General features: G+C 45.0%; 1 protein-coding gene across 5 annotated transcripts in view; it reads right to left on the bottom strand.

Moving 5' to 3' along the window:
- Positions 1–3,296: 3,296 nt before the first annotated feature.
- NDST2 (N-deacetylase and N-sulfotransferase 2) overlaps positions 3,297–19,548 on the bottom strand; it is a 131,936-nt gene continuing 115,684 nt past the window's right edge. For all 5 annotated transcript variants that reach the window (XM_058842071.1, XM_058842070.1, XM_058842069.1 and 2 more), the window contains 10 exons: positions 18,587–18,772; positions 18,061–18,189; positions 12,487–12,669; positions 11,584–11,680; positions 10,271–10,394; positions 8,661–8,835; positions 8,261–8,431; positions 6,808–6,917; positions 5,257–5,359; positions 3,297–5,102 (listed from right to left, as the gene is read on the bottom strand). In XM_058842071.1, the coding sequence (XP_058698054.1) occupies positions 4,977–5,102; positions 5,257–5,359; positions 6,808–6,917; positions 8,261–8,431; positions 8,661–8,835; positions 10,271–10,394; positions 11,584–11,680; positions 12,487–12,669; positions 18,061–18,189; positions 18,587–18,772 (1,404 nt within the window). In that variant the 3' untranslated portion in view covers positions 3,297–4,976. The remainder of the gene's footprint in view (positions 5,103–5,256; positions 5,360–6,807; positions 6,918–8,260; positions 8,432–8,660; positions 8,836–10,270; positions 10,395–11,583; positions 11,681–12,486; positions 12,670–18,060; positions 18,190–18,586; positions 18,773–19,548) is intronic.

Here is a 19,548-nt window from a genome sequence, read left to right as displayed (position 1 = left end):
TGCCTTGCAAATCTCAGTCACTGGAAATGGGGTAACCATTGAACTACCCACGAAGTTCTTCACCACCTCTCGGTCAAAGTTGTCAGCTGTAACAACATGGCATAAATTTAAAATAGTTTTCTATAAGAGGCAGAAAAGTTGTTGTTTTCTTACCTAGACATTAAGAGATGGGAAGGATATAAAAAATGAATTTTTCAGGATGTAACTGGGAAGAGAATATGCCAAAAGAGAAATGTGTTCTCACTGTCTGCTACCACTGACTTTTTTACTGAGGCGCAGAAAATAAAAGAGCAAGTTGGGCCGTCAGGACTTTTCAGCATTTGTGCTTACCATGACTGTTGTATGACTTTTCTTTCAAGTCCTTTTAAGCCATAGACTGAATGGCTTTCAACTACAGTTTATTTAAAATATTTTGTGTTTCTGTGCCTGAATTTAAGTGCCATTGACATGATTATGGTGAAGGCAGGGTCTTTTGGTTGGTGGTTTTGTTTTTTTTAAACTGCCTCCCCCTCACTATCCCCTTGCCCCCAGAATAATTCAAGTGTGGCATTTGAACTCATTTCTGCTTCCTGTTTCCATTTTAAAGGTATTTGCACTTGGGGTAGAGTGGTAGAGGCACCCTCTCCCAAAGTAGCATTAATCTGTGGAAGCTGGAAGTGCAGCTTGGAGCTGTTCTGGGTGAGGGTTTTCATTTGAGCTGAGGATTTGAGTGCTTTCCCTGAGGGCACCATGCAGATGAGCCTCATGTGCTGGCAGGAGCTGCCATTACTGAGTAGTGTTTCTGCTTCTTGTAAAGACTGACTGCTCTGTAAACAAGTGACTTTTTATCTTGAGGGCATTGTCTACTCCCAGTTAGAGTATTCCTAACTACTTAGTGCTGTCCAGGCAGCACTGCACAATTCCTTTTTTGCCATGAAGGGGATTGTGAGCTGTAAGGGGAAAATGGTGGAGATGCATTAAATCCAGTCCGTATCTGGTATACGTGCATAGTGTGCATTGTAAACAGGGCCTGGCTCCCTGACATTTCCTTCCATGTTATATTTACATTGCCTCATTTAAGTCAGACAGGAACTTTTTCTCTGAGTCCTGAAAAGCACTTTTCCAGTGACCTGAGGGGTTATGGCCCAGCCTGATTTATGATCCTGTTACTGTGACGTAACCATGAGCTGGATTCTGACTGCTGGGATGGTGTCACCACTATGGCCCTGCTGGTTTACAAGCATTGTGGAGAGATGCAAGAGCTGACAAAGGAGATGAGAAAGGTGAGAAACCAAGTCTTGGAAGAAAACCACTTTTTAAAGCTAAAAATAGGTTATTTCTTTCTACATAGAACAGTGGCGCGATGAGTGTCAGGAATACTTTATGTAGCAAAACCAGCCTGCCAAGTGTTTCAGAGGTTAGTATTACTTGGTTTGTTTTTTAATCCCCACAGCTTTTAAGAAAAAAACCAAACAGATAAATGGAGAGTAGGTACCAATGCTGCATCCTTGTTCTGGGATTTCTGTGTGATGGGATTCCTGGCTTGAGGCAGCCTGAAAACACTTTCATGTGTTGGCTGCTCCTGTGGTGGTGTCTTGTGTGCAGCTGCACAGTTAAACCAGGATTCTCAGGATTCAGCAAGGGGGCTGAGCAGATTTGATTCATTTGGCATGTTCAGACCTGTTTGTCATTCATTTTCTGGCCATATTACTACTGATACAGCAAAATGATCAGCAAGGAATCAAAAGATTTTCTTTCTAACTGCATGTAAGGGCTGAAAAACAAAAGGATGACATTGATCAAGTGACTTGTTAGATTCCTGTCTGTCATTCTGACTTCCAGGAGGTGCAGGCTTCTGTCAGGAATTTTTGTCTTTGCAGTGCTGTCATCAAATGAAAATTGCAACTTTCAGTGATCAGCTCTTTCTTTTTTTCTTTTTTTTTTTTTTTTTTTTTTTTTCTAATCAGTTATACTGACTAGGAGGCAGCAAACAACTTCTGTAGTATCTTCCTGATTGAATTCCTGAAGTGGTGTGCAAACACAAGTTCCAGAGAGTTTCCTATTGTTGTTTTGCCAATTCTCACCTTTCATGCACCTGGCTATTAGAATCACTTGACCTTCTGGTCCCTGGGTCAATTTACTCCCTTTTTAAATGGGTCAGTTGCATGCGACTAAAGAAATACTTTTTAATACATTACCAAAAAACCCCCTTAAGGTCCTGTGCTTATCATTTTCCTCATCTTAGAAGTGAACTGGTTACCATAAACTTCTGCTGTGAAGCAGTGAGGCAAGGAGGTGAGGTTTGTTTCCACTATGGAAGTGTGAAGGTCTGGAATGTTTTAGTACCAAATAGGTCAGTATCTAGTACACAGTGTCTCTCACTAAAAAAGATGGGGTTTGTTGGCTTTTTGGTGTCACAGAACATCTGATATGACACGAGATTTTTGCATCCATTTGCTGTCAGACAGCAGTAGCACATTTGCAAACAGCTCTTCATCAGGTAAGGACATCCTGTATTTGGAGCTGACCACAGCAGGTGCTTTGTTCATCATTAGCATAAGCAGTAAGAACTAGTGCAGTGTAGAAATTAAGCAACTAGGAGAGGGAAGGAATAGATCATGAGACTGCACATTGTCCTTCTGTGTCTTGTCTGCCTTGCGTGACACACTATTACCAGTAAAGTAACACTGATACTTACTGAGCCCCTCCCAACATTTATTCTTCATACCATGTTTATTTTTACTGGGCATCTCCTCCAAGATGTGCCACAGTCTGAGGTAAAGCATGAAGAGATTGTGTGACAACCTATAATGAATTAAGAGCAGGAAAATGTTTGTGCTGCTCCCTTAATCATTGGTCCTGGGATCCTCCACCTCCTGTAGCAGCATGTGAAAACAGCTGCCTTGCTGCTGGCCAGGGTTATTTGTGAAGTGTCTGGTGGAGGGAGAGCTGTACGACTGTTTCACAATGCTCTCACAACTGTGACTATTCAAACGATGTTTTCCTTCCAGTTTTTACTGTAAGGGCTGATGTGCCAGGCACATCTGGACAGGAGGGACCTGCTATGCTCTGCTATGGCAGCCACAGCAGCTGGAAACCACTTGCAGTAGCCAGGACTGGCCCCAAAGTCACCACTCTTGCAAACCTGTGAGAATGAGTCTCAAACTCCAGGCTGGCTGCAAGCTTTAGCACACTGCTTCAATGTTGTTTCAAACATAAGTTAAACATAGCAGCTCTAAGGGGTGGAGGAGGATTTTCAGTTTTTCTTACCCTTGTACCAGCTTAGGGTCCATGATACCACTCCAAATCAGCACAAAGAAGAAAAATAAGTAGTACATTTATTGAATCTCCACTTACTACTACTTCTAACCTTTATTCAGACACATGTGCTCAGCTTCGAGAGCCAGGAATTTCTTCATTATCATTCAATGTGAATGATGCTATACATGAATCAAGTGCAGGAAGTTGCGCTTTTCTCTCTGACAGGAATGAGAGAGGGGTTTCTAGTCCTTCCATCCATTTTTTGGCTGCACAAAATAACCCTTTCCAAGGGCACATGAAATAAAATACTCTATTGCATACTATATACATTTACATACAACGGTAAATGCACCATTCATTCAGAAATACACAATACCTAAGGCTCAATGGAAAAGCTCAGTTGAAGCAACTTCTCTCTGGCTGGGAGAGAAGTGGCTCATGACAGTTGTGGAAGTTTCCATAACCTCTTGATCCACAAAACGTGGATCCTGCCCCTCTGCAGCACTCTCCAAGGACCACCTGTGCCTGGGAAGGAGGGAATGGCCCATGCCATTCCAGAAGCCCATGGCTCAAAGAAAATATATACAACCATGATGGAGGATTTCCTCTGAGAATAATTATCCAGCAACTGCAGGAGGAGGCTAAGTACCTTATTGTACTTACTTTACCATATGCAGAAGCCTCTTTTGGGCATAGGAAACCACTTCTGGTGCAAAGTCTTCCATTTATATCTGAACAAGACTTATTTTTAACTGTTTTTTTTTGCTTTTCTCCTTGGATTGCTGGAGTGCAAGAAGATGAAAACCAGACTATATGGTAGGGGCACTGGGGCTGTTGGAAAGGGATTTTTTTTAAGCTGATCAGACACAGGGAACTGAATTGCCTGCTTTCAGCTGTATCATCAGGCTTCTCTTACAATACCTGAGCTTCCTCCCCTGCTGCTGTGCTGCACTTACACCAGCTCCCAAGTGCTCTACAGGAACGTTACTGCTCCTTGGTTATCTTTTGAATTGTCTGAAGTCCCTGCAGAGACTTTAGACATTGCGACATGTGGCAAACCTTTTCTCTAAGATAACAAAGCAATTCATTGACCAGTCACCAGCCACTGTATGACACCCAAAGCACTGCAGCAAAGGAGAGACAAGGTTATCTGTCTCTTCCTGTGCCCGCAGGTGCAGTCCCCACCATCCCCACGCAGCGGCACTGTAAGCAATGGGCAGGAACAAGGTGTTCTTGGGCCTCGCTGTGCCAAATACACTACGGATAAAAGCTGGGCTTCACTGCACTAGATTCCCCTTTTATTAAGCTGCTGCTCTTTTCTCAGCAGTGGGCTCAATTGTTTCCCCTCTTCAGCCTTTACTTCTGGGCTTAGAGGAGTAAAACATTAACTCCACCTCGTGCCTGTTTCATAGACTGAGAAAAGTAATTTAAAAACACACAAAGTGTTAACTCTGCTCTCTCCCCTGCTTGAAGTAGGGCAGGCATTCCAAATCCTTCCTGTAAGTAAAAGTCAAATTGTAGTAGTACACCATTAATACTCAAGAATGTGACTTGCACTCTGTGCCCCAAGGCAGTGTCAGGGGCAGCAGCCCTTTCCAAGGGTGGGGCAAGGCTCCACATGCACATTCTCTGCTTTTGCTCCTTTGTCCAGTTGTTTTGGCTTGACAAGAGATGGCATCATAGCACACGTTGGAGCACCACACATCCCAATGGCACTGGGGACAAGGGAGTCCCTCTCAGCTCCAGCTGGAGTTTTGCAGTTCTTCTCGGAGCCAGGTTGGAAGGGGCTGCCCAAGTCTGTTCATCAGCTTGGATAATTCAATGTTGTGCTCCCGGTAGAAGTCTCTTAGAAAGAGCCGTGACTGTGTGGAAGAAACAAACCACATGAGCATGAAAGATGTTACTCTCAGCACATGCTCCACAGGTCATATAGGAGAGATGGGAGGAAAAGCCATGTGGGTTTGCTGGGATGTTTCTACATCTCTTGTTGCCAAGAGGTTTGAGACAGCTACTCACCAAGGAATCCATATCAGGGTATTTCCTTCCTTTACTCTTTCCTAGGCATTTAGTCTTTCCTCCATCTAGCAGCTGGCACCAAAATCCTTTTGCTTCATCAAATCTGAAAAAGACATTTATCTTTGAAAAATACAGCCACATACCCAATTAGCAGCAGCAGAAATCAAGTAACTCCATAGTTATTTCCTATTTCAGTGCTTTACCTATTTATTGTGTGATATTGGTTCCTTGGATTTTTTTAGCACTGGACTACTTTGACAAGAAATCCATTACAAACATGACTGTTTCAGCGTTATGCAAATTTCAGAGGTAACATGGATACACTGTTTGTTCAGATGGAGGGAAAGATAATAATCAGTTTTTTAGTGTATGTAAATCTCCTTGCTATAGTTGAGTATTAGAGAATCCCCTGTTTATAAAGAGTCAAGTGATTCTTTTCTTGCTAAAACACAGGCGTGCTGGGAACCATGTCTGGATCTGGCCTGGTCTGTCCCTTCAGCTGGCCAAAGGTGAGCTTGAGGTTTGAGCAAGTCCCCTGAAGAAATGTGAGGCAAGCTGACCAATCCCATGTATTTTCTGACCCTGGCTGAGTGGTACCAGCCAGTACAACTGCCACAGATACACCATTCACCATCAGCACGTGTGTTGCAGCAAGTAAAGCTTTCAAGTAACCTGACATTTCTCTCAATCTGTTCTCCCCTGGGGAGCCATGTGCCACCACTTTGGAAACAGCTGTAGGGGGAGAACTGAATTAGTTGCCCTCTCTTTACTGTGAAAGGAAAGGACAATTGTTCTAAGCCTACATGCATGCATCCCCACCCACCATCCTCAGCTGGCATAGGCTACGACAGCAGAGAAGATGTGAAACCAGGTTTCAGCTGCAAAGAATAATATTCAGCATCTTCAGTGGGCTTGCAGAATTTCCAGTGAGCACTGGCATGACCACAGTACACTTTCAACAGCACTTAATGTGTTCAGATTAACTGTACATGCAGTGTGGGCAAGGTCACAGGCACGGCTGAGTAACATCCTTTAACTGTAGCAGTGAGGTGGTGCCTCTGCTAATGCTCCCTCAGACACCTCTGGGCACCTGTGAAATCCACATCATCTCTAATAACAGGCTCTTTACCTCAAAACTGTGCAGTGTGGCCCTAATCTCCATCTGGGTATCCATATGAGCGGATTCTCACACATTTTGTATCATACCTCTACTTTTTGTCAGATACAGGTATAACAAAAAGCATTAAGGAGTGCTAATAATTCCAGCACCTTTTCTGAAATACAAAGATCAAATGGAGATAACATCATGGTTACTGCTGTAAACAACTTCATACTTCTCCACAACAGTGGCAAAACCTTGTCCTTCCCCTGTAATTTCAGGAAACACCAAGGTGTGTTTCCAGTCTCCACAAAGCATCTCATGCTATCTAAATCTAATTTTAGGGTTAGGAATAACTTGGCAGGTCTTGTGATCAAAGACAAGAAGTATTCTTTCACTCAAGGGCTTCCTGGCTGAGAAAGCATCCTCCCAAAACTGAGTTATTTCCCTACCTGAGGGCCTGGGTGTAGTTGAAGAGCGGTGTAACTCCCAAGAACTTCTGGATGTTGTCCATTACAGAGGCAGGGTTGTGTCTCAGCTCCTGACCATCCACAATGAGAAGCTGGAAAGAGAACAGCTGCCTTAGCCTCTGCCAGCTTGTGCTGACTGACACCTGTGAGCTTCCTCCATCTCCAACTGCCCCAGCCTGTGAGTTTACTTTAGGCAGCCAAAATCTGTCTGTTCTAGAACAACACAGTGGGGGGTTGTGGCCCATTTGTCACCACAGATAGAGAAGTTATGATATAGGCCACAAGTACCATAAAGCAGTAAATCATGACAGGCTTTGCTTAATAAAGTTGTCTTTGGGCCAAATGCCCTGTAGCTAAGCAATAAGGCCCCAGGAGCAGCATGTAGAGATTGTCTCTGGAAATATTTTTTTTTTTTGGATGTCAGCAGCCATTGTGCTCGGTATTCTTCTATGACCTATAATTATTCTCCTGTTACATGTCTCATAGGAAATGAACATTTGTGCTAATAAATTACCTACTCCAAAGAACAGAACAGAGCAATAGTCACATGAACTGAAGACTAACCTGCAGTAAGAACAAGGAAGTGTGTGTTTGGCTCCATCATTCCTCACAGCAATAACCTCCAGGAATAGTAAGGCAATGAGATACAAGCCTAAGAATGTTTTACCATCTCTCTTTTAGTCTTGGCAGATATGTCACGTACAGTTCAGGCTCTGCTGTTTTGGCAGAGAATAAGAGACCAAATGGACATTACAAACCTCTGCTGGATTACAGACTGTCTTAAGAATAAACCCAGCAGCAGAAAGAACTTGGAAAAAAACATATCCTGACTCGCAGCAATCACATGTATATATATGTATATATATATATATATATATATATATATATATAGATGTTTATCTTGAGAGAGAGAGATAAATAGATATCTATATATCTATCATAGATAGTTTAGAAACTTCTTGGGAATTAAGACTGAAATAGCCTACCCTGTCTATTAATTTGCCTTTTTGCAAATTTGTATACAAAACACTGAATCCTGACATCTCTGCAGTGAACTTTCCCTTCAGCAGACAGCTTCACAACGTGGGAACTAACAAGAGGCAGAGTGTCCCTGGACTGCAGACTGCCAAGTGCTAACACTGCTGTTCTTGCTGAAATTCCCAGTACTGTGGAGCTTTCTGGGAGATCACAGTATCCTCCTGCACTCGTTTCCTTTTACAAATACAATAAAGTACAAAATTAGAGCATTCAAGCCTGATTTCTTACCCGCTCGTAATAGGAGAAAGGAAGTAGTGACTTTAGTTCCAAAAGACGAGAAAGGAGGCGAAATTAAAATTATGGGGGGAGCACATGTGCATGAATCAGTTTGTTCCCCTCTCCTCTACACTAAACCTGCAAGGGGCTCCACAAGAACCTCTACTGACTGGTCTCCTACCTGCCCAGAGGGATAGTACGTCAGCCAGCGCTCCAGGTGGGTGGAATACCAGCCAGGGAACAGGCATCGGCTCTGCAGGTTGCGCAGTTCCTGAGGGGCCTGGGATTTCGCAGAGATCACTTGGTAGAAGGTGTAATTGAGCGCCACGGGGTCGTTGTGAGCACGCTGGTGCTGAAAAACACAAGCTGGATTCAGGAGCAGGAACACGATTCCGCCTTCCACTTCTCAGTGCAGACCCTGATGACTCAGCACAGCCACCCACCAGTGCCTCTGTAAGTGAACCTGTCCACACCCTGCAGGGATCCTGCCTCCTCTAGGGAAGCACATCCATTGGCTTTCTACCTGCCCCCACTGAAATACTTCTGTGGCCCTTACCCCCAGCACAGTGCAGCAAACTTACCTGATACCATGAATAGGCTCGGTCAGCAGGGTTGATGAGAACAGTAATGATTTTGGCTCGAGGCAGCAGGGCTGCACCACGTTTTGGTACCACCTCTGTGTCAAAGTAATTGGCACTCTTCTCAAACATGAAGTCTGTGCTGGCATTGGAGGGAATGGGGAAGAATTCCATGTACCTGCCAAACAGATGGGAGACTGGTGAGCAGCAGAAGAAAAGAAGAAAAGGAACAGTCCCCACGATGTCCTTACTCCTCTTCAACAGACACAGCTGCAGCACAACTGCACCTCCCCAGAAACGCAGGGAATGGGCAAAGGAGAGGAGATCTGGAAGAGGCATGACTCAAAAAGGGGTGGTGGCACATGGTAAAGAAAGTTGAGAAATGATACAAAGGTAAGAAAGTACTTTGCTGAGAGTCTATGAGTCCCTGGCAGTGGAAGGAAAGACCTGAGGGTAAGGTCCCAGTTGCAGGCTTTAGCAGGAAAGACATTTTGTCCAGGAGTAAAATCAGAATCATCTGCCTGCCTTGTCACAAACCACTTGCTTAAATGTGTCTAAAGCATTTGTTTCTTTGTACCTCAGTCCGTAGCTGAGGTGCAGGGTAAAGAGCTCTGTCCTGCCTCCCAGGAGCTTGTCAAAGTAGTAACATGGGAACTGTAAGATATGTGATTAACAGGGTAAGAGGGTAAAGGGGGCTGGGGACTGAAGCACTGGAAGGCTGATCTGTGCTCAAATCTAAGCTGTGCAACAAACACAAATTCTGTGTTAAATACAAAGATTCTCCCCTTGCATGTGATGCTATACTCAGATCCATCTGGAGGACTTTTGTAGGAGATGCACGTAAAAGCCTTCACTTTCTAACCTGTCACTAGTGCAACTACTCTCTAGTGCTTGACTCCTGTGAGCTCTGCTCAAGCACTAACCATCTTCCAGAATCTTTTCAACAGTCCTCTAAATGATTAAAGAAGTCAATCTCGCACAACCTGTGGGAGAAATCCCACAGCAGAGTGCCTTAGTGCCACACAGCCATCCCTCAGAGGAAGGCCAGTGCCACTGTCAGCCAAAGCTACTGCTTTGAGTAAGAAACACCTTTAAACTTTCTCTCCCTGGAAACACAGTGGCATAATAATTCCATGCTGATGCTAGAATTTCCCTGCCAGGTGGAAACTTCTACAGGTAAACACCAAGGTATGCATATGGACACTGGAGCCAGCACAAAGAACACAGTGGTGGCTCTAAGTGTCAAGGCCTGAGAACAATAGCAGGGAGGTTGTCCCCTCCAATATTACATGTTTTAACTCTGAAATGACATGTTTTTAACTCTTTGTAATGCCCTCTGTTTTGCATGTCAAAGTAAAAGTAACTTCATGACAGCAGTGCATTCAACTCTCCTGGTGAGGAGTCAGTAAAATGAGAAACTACCTCTGCTGCTCCTGGGACTACACAGTTGAGGTACCAGGAAAACAGAAAACATGCACTGAACAACAGCAAGGAAAACAGCTGTCCAGAAACAGAGAAGCCGCTAAGGGGGATGAGGGGGACATACAGAGAGACTTAGGAGAAGGCAACATGGGTGCACCACATCACAGAAGAACAGGTGTCAGGTTTCTTACCAATCGATTCCTTTGTGATAATTGGGGCCATTAAAAAACTGGATCTCTTCAAAGGTGGATGGACTTGGGAAGTTACTGGTGACAGCTGGATGCATGGTCAAGAAGAAGTGCACAGCTGTTGTGCCTGCAACAGGAACCAGTTAATGGGACCTGGGTCACACATCACGTTTTGGCTGAATGAAAGGTTTTACCTACACTGCAATAAACAGTTCCCAGATGGGCACATTCCTCTCCTGTGTAGCTGACCAAGCCCATAGCTCATGCAAGTTACAACAGCAGTGACACCAAGCACTGCTCAGTCAAGTTCAATCCACATTTTAACTCATGCAGTTGATTTGAACTGCCTCCTTTGTAAGACAGCTACACCCATGTCAGCTACTCCCATGCTGGTGGTGCAGCCACAGTGTCACGTGGCAGAACCCAAACCTGCCACATGAGAGGTGGCCTGGGCGGGAGATGTGCTAGGAACAACATCAGTGTCCTGCCAGAGATGCCTTGGCCTGTCTTTGCTGTAGTTGTTTCCCCTTACCCCACTCAGCACAGGGCTGTGGGCCTCCAGCAGGACAAAGAATCAGCCAAAGGAAGGGTTTTCTTACTGAGCCACCTGCAACCAGCCTGGGTCATGATACAGAAGGGCTCATGCTGCGCACACACCATCAGAGCTTCCAGTGACACAGCCAGGGGACAGCAGCTTGCCTGGGACAAGCTTTATTGCAAGTCCAGGATCACCATTTGCTGTGGATAGTTGGTACTGCTGTTGCACTGCACTACACAGAAAGCCAAGGCTTGAAGACCCGGTCTTAGCTGAAGAGATTTTGCTCTCTTCAGCCTAGAAGGGAACTCATCTGGACAGTACATGCAGCTATGTCAGTGCCAACCACAATGCCACAGCAGTTAAAAGGTGGTGACAGAGATCAGACTAAGGACTTTCTCTCCCTCCTAATGACAGTGACATGGAGCATGCAGTGGGTACACAGATCTGCAGCAACAAAAGCACTAGGGGGCATCCATTTTAACCTTTACTAGGTGTGTGTACTTAGTCCTACTGACAGCCTGTGTGACACACTAAGGTCACAGGTTCTCTGAGCTTACCAAAACAGGTAGGGCAAGCCAAGCACAGTGTCAGGGGGAAAAAGTACTGACAGACTTGGTCAGATTTAGGTTAGAACGTATCTGAGATTGTCTGAAATGTCCTCTGTGGCCATTTGGCAGCTTGCACAAAGGGCAGCCATACAGATCTACAGCATGGACCTTTCCATCTCTCTCTGAGAGTGATTTGGAAGCCACAATCTATATAACAGTATTCACATTACCAGTTTTCTGAGGTCCCACGATGAGGAACTTGGGGAGTCGATCACATGTTTTCTCTTTGGACCAGATATCCTTGTGCCTTTTATCATCACAGGGATTCTGTAGCACAAGTGATAAGATTAAGCATTACCACAGAAGGTAATGGCAAGGGGAGGAAAAGCTGGAAGGGACAGTCCTCTGGGGAAAATGCTATTAGCATATGAAGAACGCTTCAGAGCCACACTGCTATTCTGCCAGGCATCAAGAAGTGTTAAGTAAAAACACTGGGGACTGTTTTCAAAAGCTCCAGCAACATGGGATCCAAAGTCCCTCTGAGAGTGTTAACCACAGGCCTTGCCCTATGTAGCCACACTGGGCTGGGCCACCATGACAGCACAGCTCAGCATCTGTGAACTTCTGGCAGACAGACAACTCTATCACCTTCAGTTAATTTCATCTGCTCATTACCATGCAGAGAGCTGCTGCACTGGGATAAAATGGAATAAGCGTGTTTTTATTTAATGAACATGAATTCTGCAGTGTGAAATTACTTTGAGATTAATCACATTAACATGCCTGCAAGCTCCTTCAGGACCAAACAGGGCTCATGCTTGCACACTTTACATTTCACAGCAGCTTGCTCTAATACAAGCCCTTTAATGACCCAAATGCCTGCAAGCTGGCCCCTGGTCATGTGTGACAGTCATTCCAGTCCCTAAGTTTACACTATGACTGTGTCCTACTGCTCCTACTCCCCCATCCCTTCCACCTTGCCATTAGCCACCGGCAGCCTGAAGTCACAAAAATGAAACCTAAAAGGTTTATGCTTTACCCCTCTGCACTCTGGATCAGCAGTCTTGCTACACTTCAAATGTGGGATTCACCTCTTAGAAAATCACTAGGAGTGGTAAAAGCTCCCTTCTCACCTGCCACAAGGGATTCTTCTCCTGCGGGAAGATTTCAAAGTACTTTTTTGCAAGTTGGACTGGAGGCAATGTTTGCAGGCGAAGGTTGGTCCAGCACTGCACAAACTTGACCAGGCTCTCAAAAGTGTACAGCCCCAGACGGTCATTCCCATAGTTGGACAGGTGGGTCATGAAGATGCTGATCTGAAAAGAAAAAAGACATGGACACTGGTAAATCAGGTAACAGAACTGTCTCTGCCTAGCTTGATTCATGGTCAGAAGAGGCTGTTCACAACTCAGACTGCCATGGCTGTCTTGGCTGACAAACATCCATCTGCAAGGAAACAGCTCTTGCAAGACAAGAACTCGGGAAAGGAGGGTCACAGACCTCACAGTAATCCCTAGGAATGGTGCAGGGGCACGATAACTGCACCCTGGATGTAAGTCCAGAACAGTTTCAAAATCCTATTCAAGTGGCTCTAGGACATTTAGTTGAACAAGGCTTACTCAGTAACTCCCTACTAGTCAAAAACCTTGCAAAGCCTCCATCATGGGAAAACAGGAGCTTCCCTTCCTCCCCCCAAGGCACAACCAGGGCAACCTCTTGAGCTGCAGAGTCTGCTACAGCAGGGCAGCAGGCCAGGGAGGAGGCACCACACTGCAGGCCAGGCCACACAGCACAAGGACAGTTGTCACAGGAGTTCTTCCTGCCCCCACAGCCCATCAGGTTTCATTCTCTTTGGAGCTGACGTCTCAAAAAAGTGGCAACTCCCACTTTAAAATATAAACAGATGTATGTGGGGATCTGAACAGTGTCTCTGCAAAGGCACATGGCACTAGGATATTGCCCTAGAAACAGACACCAGCTGGTAAGTTTTAGCCTGCAAGAATCTTCAGCACAGGCAGCCCCTGAAAAATGTCCTGCCAAGCTGTAACATCCATGGGCAAAGTGGCACTCAACAGGCATGGCAGCTGCCTCAGCACTGCAGTGCTCAAGGAGGTTGTGCACTATCCCTGTCTTGCCAAGCCATCTCTTCCCTCAAGCAGATGCATTTTCCTCCTGTCAGTTTTTCACTATTTTAACTTTTGGAAAAGAGTGCAAAGGACTCTTGTCAGCTTGACTGCAGTGTGTGGCTTTGATATGTCCCATGGAATTCAGCATCCCAGTGCCCATAGCACAACAGCACTTTGCTAGACATAAACCACACCATGGCTAGAAGTTAGAAAACAAAAGCAGAACACTGAGGCCAGTAAAGGAATGGCTGATTTAGCACTCCTTGCCCAGTGTCTGCAAGTGGAGGGAGGGAAAATGACCTCAGCCACAGCAGGGGCACCCACTGCTGTATAGTCTGGGGTTCAGTTCTGGTGACACCAGGTAAGGTCAGGAGGCAATGACACGCTTCCCTGGCAGGGAGCAGGAATGGCTTTCCCACTCACAGGAGGAAAAAAGCAAAAAGGGGAAGCAGGAGACAGATGGTCTTGGGATGAAGACATTTGCTGGCACTGAGAAAGTCTGAATTCAGTTTTCTGCCCAGTGTCACCATAGGCTGGTCTCAGTGAGAGAACAGATACTTATAGATAGTAGCTCTTTGTGCCTGAGCCACCCCCAAGACAGTATGAAACCAATTTAATTCTGTCCATAAGGTGCTCACAACCCAAAATCTTTGGGTAGGCAACAGAAAACACTGGTAGGATTCTGGGACACATGGAAAGTAAGTAGAGATCAAGATTTATAACTTTTGTCTGCCTGTGAGTTTTTCATTTCTGGTTCCCTACTTAACTGAAAGAGAGGCCCTGCCAGACAGGCTCTGGCACCTACACTTCAAAGAGCAGCGTGTGCTCGGCGCTGTTATGTAAGAAGGATATGCTAAATACAACACAGAGCAGAGGACAGGAAGATCTGTGTAACTGCAAGGCATGGTGGCAAAAGGATGTACCACATGTTGTATTTTGCCCCTTTCTGGGAGACACCAGGAAGGTTCTGTGACAGTAAAATGTGCCTCATCCTTTTGACTTGCTGCTGAAATACACAGAGGAAAAATTTGCTGCATGAAAGTCTAGCTCACTGGCACAAATCAAATACTGCAGCAGGGAGGACAGAGGAGACCACCTGGGACCCCTTCAAGATTTCCAGAATAAAAAAAACAGCCCACATAACAACTGTGTCTCAAGACTGACAACACTCACACAGGTAATGCTGCCACCTGCAAACAGTCCCACGCAACTGAGTTTGGAAGAAGACAAACCCAGCCATTTCCCTGGACTTGTGAGCGTGCAGTCATGGCCTGTAACATGTGCACTGTTTAACAAGGCCTGGCAGCCTGCTCTGCCCCATCACAGCTGCTGCTGCCAGAGCAGCTCCAAGCACTACTTCTGACATAAGCTACACTCAAGGGCCATCACCCTCCCTCCCATCCACACCCACTGACTGCAGACTGACTTGGAAATAACACCCCCCTCCTCTCACCTCCTTTCTACTGTCAGTGGGCTATGATTTCCCTTCTTTCAAAATGAGGAAAAATGAGAGCAAAGGTCCCAGAGAGCCTAGCACACAGAAACAGAAGGGCATGAGGACCCTTGCAATAACAGCAGCTGTGGGCACAGCAGTTACTGGCCTGTGCAACGTGAGCAGAATGTTTGTGAGACGCAATCAGCCTGTGCTCAGGATCAACAGCTATTCTGACATCAGACCTTGTTCACTAGTCAGAAGATCAAACATCTTCTGTTTGCACTGCGGAGTTAAGCATACACATACAGGCTTGGAGACTCTTCCATGTCACTTAACAGGAGCTGAAAACACCAGAAAGGACTGAAAGAGCCTGGTCCAAGTCTGCTGCGGATCACTGCTGGGGCTGCAGAGCTGGCCAGCTTTCTATCAGGCCCCTGAGATGGCTCTATCAGTAAGGGGAATGCAAAGTCTGAGTCACTGTGCAAACAGAGAGGAGCTTAGAGCACAGCACTCTGCTCTGACAGAGAGAAATGCTACACTGCCAACAGGAAGCAGAAGTGTAAACATGGGAAGCATCCGAAGGTGTCTGAAAGAGTTTTAAGTCACCATGAAGAGCCAACAGTAAATCTGGCAAATAAGCTCATCCTGTACCAGAACACAATTTTCCCAAATGTTTTTGGATCACAGATTACTGCAAGCTACTTTGACCATCACATTTTATCAGCAAATTTTAATGGGTAGTTCTAGATACTATGTTTCTATTAATTCTTTGGCACAGCCTCCTAGATCAGTAAAGATCTCTGGATTACAGCCTAGCAACTGGTTTTCCAAGAGAAATCTATAGCCTTTACTTTCACAGAGGCTGTTTCTGCATGCTTCAAGATTTGACAGTTACAAAGTGGGGCAAGGTGCAATTCACCCAGCATATGGGAGCACAAGCCCAGAAAAGAAATTGTCAAGAGAAAAAAGCAGTTTCTTTCCTTCTGACTGATCACTCCATGCGTAATGCAAAGAACAACCTCCTCCTTACTCCAGACTTTTAACAAGCAGGAAGGTTTGGTTGTGGTGTGTAAAGAAAACAATTCTGTCTCGGGCAATAGGGACAGAAGGCTGGCTTCCAGGCCTGGAAGTATAAACTCTTACAGCTTTTTAGCTGGGGCTGTCATAGACCCACAGCTTCTGCAGATCCTACACAAGCCAGAGCTGGTCACAGGCTAACCTTCAGTACCAGCAGGCCTGTTTGTCACTACAGCCTGTCTGTGTGGTGCACCCAGGGCACACTGTGAGGGTCTTTTCCCTATCAGTTCTACTAAACACTAGAAAAAGCAAGAGACAAAGGAACAATTAAGGTCACTGATGGAAAAAGGTTGATTTTCTAATTTGTTGGTCTTTTACAACCCAAATCAAAAGTGGCTAAAGCTGCATATTCAACACTGCAATCAAGGTGCAAAAGAAAGAGGGAATGAAAGAAAACATAGTGAACAGAGCCACTGGTGTTGCATGAAAAAAAATCCCACAAACAAGTACTCAAGGGTTCTCCCCTAGGAAACCAGCCAGAACCAATATACTTTCTCTCAGATCTGCCTGCATGGCTCCTTTTCCACCAGTGCCTGAATATGGACAAGATGTATAAAGAGAAGGAAGGTGGTAGAAATGTGGAAGTCATAAGAAGAGATTAAGCATTATTATATTCAGGAATAACTACAAAGATAGACATTCTAAAATGATTGTCTAAACTTTGCAGGGCAATGTCTATTCAGAGAAATTGAGGACAAGCAACTGTGGGTCAAATCAGCTTTAGTAAGAAAGAAATTCAGGTGGGGAACTGAGAAAGTTATTGTACAAACAAAAACAGCAGCATGTCTTCCTACTGCAGCCAACAAGCAGAACAAGGAGGTGATGCCTTGAGAAGGCCAACCTAGAACAGAGGCTAGACAGAGTTAAGGATAAAGTAGGTATTTACTGAAAGGCTTAAAGGATACACCTTGGGCAGTACAAGGGCCTGGCCAGGGCTACACCCAAGATGGACCTAAAAATGGTCACAAAGTCTCACATTTTTATAAGTTTTGTTCCATCTGCATATTGTAATTAATTGTTCAGTTACAGCTTCAGGTTATGAAGTCCCATCCTTCTTGTTTTCTCTCTTCTCTCCACTGTTTACGCTTTTGGGCCTGAAACTTGTAACAATTGTCCTTGGTATCAAGCTAGAAAAAGAATTGTTTTGTCTACCTACTGTGTGAAGAGAGCTCACTAACACTTAATATGAAGCTCAAAACTACACACTTAGGCAGCAGGGAATCCAAAAAATGTGAAAGCTAAAACTTAAGGCATCATTTCCCCCTTTAGATTGTGATCTGTGATTGGAAAGGGCTACCAAGTTTCATCTCTTGATTCTACCCATTCAGAATTTCTAAAAATGACCAGGGTTTTTTGTGTCTCTTGCCTCCTAGTACACCATCCCAGCCTCAGTGGAAAGTGAGAAACTCATGTGATTGCCATCCACGGCTCTGAGAAGGGACTGCAGGGTGTTGAAGGTACTACATTTGCTTAGTGGCTTAACAGAATTGTCAAGTATTGAAAGAGAAGGCAATACCTCTGTTAGACCCATATCTCACAAAAAAGCGTGAGTGTAACAGCTGTATCACAAAAACAGGACACAGAAATAATTTCAAGTGAAATACTGAAAGAAAGGGGAGAATACTTCATAAAGAAAGCCCAGCAAAAGCAATTATTGTGAACAAAACTCATCAGTAAGCCAGGGGAGAAGCCAGCAGGCAGTAGATGCTCACGGAACAGAAGGAGCCAAGGCACATCTCACTTGTGATTCATGAAGACAGAGCACCCCCTGTGCCGTGGCCCATGGTCAGCATGTCACCCTGGCTGGTTTCTGTCTGCTCAGTGCTGCACCTCCCGACACACTCAATCCTGATGCTCCCTTGGCAGTGTGTAAAGCAAAGCACCATTAACAAGCAAGTAATTCCTTGGCCCTCCATTTCACATCTCCTTAGCAAAACACTGGAGATACCCACACTGTGATTGGGTGACACTGAATCTCCAACAAATCTAGGACTAGATCTAGTCCTTTCTCATATCAGGCACATAAGCTGGGACAGCTGTGCACAAATTCCCCTTTCAGATGAACTTACTGGGTTCAGAAGCACTGTCAGGAAGAGCTCACCACCACGAATGCTCTTGTCCAACTCCTTGGAGCCACCAGGATATTCATTATAGAAGATAGTGTGAGTAAAAAGACCACAGGTCTGTCGAGGCAAAACCTGGCAATATCAGAAAAAGTCAAAGTTAGATAAGAGGCAGATGCAGCAGCATCTGCATGAGAATGAGTCAGTGCAGCACTTTATGGATCAATATAAAGTGTAAGGGGTGTAAGTGACATAGGTGCAGAGGACTCTTGCTACTCCTTTCAACCACTTAACTCATCACTGCTAACAAGCCACTGGGATTTCAGTTTAGTCTTGACAGGCTTTGTTTTGCTCTCCATTCAGTATTGACCCCTGAATTGTTCTGAGAAACACAGAACTGGCTTTAGCCAAGTATCTTTTCTTTGCCTCAGTTAATGATTTTGGAAACACTGGTGATATTAAGATTAAGGTCTCTGATGCAGGTCATGAGAAGACCTGTCCTGGGCAGGCAAGTGGCCACTGCTGTGCTCACCATGATTCCATTATGGATGAATCCACGCCGGTACCGTGCAGGCCGTAGGTGTGGGTATTCCTCTGTGCTCGTTACTTGGATGCTCCAAACAGATTTCCATGCCTCATAGAGTTGTGTGTGAACAGGATAAACACCAGAATGATGGGGGGCTACAGCATAGCCCAAGTCTGTGGGAATCCCATGCTCCTGGAAGCAGAATACACAGCTTGATAATTCGGTATTTAACTAATAGCCTTAATAAGAATCACATTCAGCAACAGCATCCAAGCTGGAGCAAGATGACAGAGGACCATGAAAATTCTCTGGATTGGGAAACTTGAAATACTGCTTGTACTTCTTGTTTTGTGCATCTGTAGAAACATAAGGGCAATTTTGTACCAACAAGGATATTCAGCACTGGTAACAGCCACTGTAAGAACGGTCATGTAGCTTGCAGCTGTGACAGATCAGATTAATTTCAGAACCCTCAGGTCAGGCTCCCTGGTTACTACAAATTAATCAATGCTGTTTAGTGACACATCTCACTCCCACAATGCCCAGATGTGAGTCACTAGAGAAGGAAAACAAAATTCCCTTAACTGATATAGAGGAAAGGAAGATGACTGGGACCTGTATTGTCTCTAGCAATTCAAAGAAAAGCAGACATGGAGTATGAGACTATTGTGGGTGAAGATATGGAGCCTGGAGCTACATTAAAATGACAGGAAACTTCTGAATTTCTTGGGTTTTAATTCCACTGTATGGTTCTGGTAACAACATCAATGATGACAGCTGTGCCCTGGTGGTGCATGATAAAACCAGAGCCCCCAAATGAAGCAACAACCTTCTCTGACTGCTAGCCTGTTTTATGTTAAATATGTGTAATTGTGTTCTGTGCTTTGTCTCTCTTTGCAAAAGACTGCACTGTTATTTAACCAGGAAAAGGAGGAGCCTAAACTGTTTCTATAATGCTGTGACTGTGC

The sequence above is a fragment of the Poecile atricapillus genome, chromosome 6 (assembly GCF_030490865.1).
Source record: "Poecile atricapillus isolate bPoeAtr1 chromosome 6, bPoeAtr1.hap1, whole genome shotgun sequence".
Lineage (NCBI taxonomy): Eukaryota > Metazoa > Chordata > Aves > Passeriformes > Paridae > Poecile > Poecile atricapillus.
Note: the sequence above shows the minus strand (reverse complement) of the source record. Positions and strands in the feature narration are given on the sequence as shown.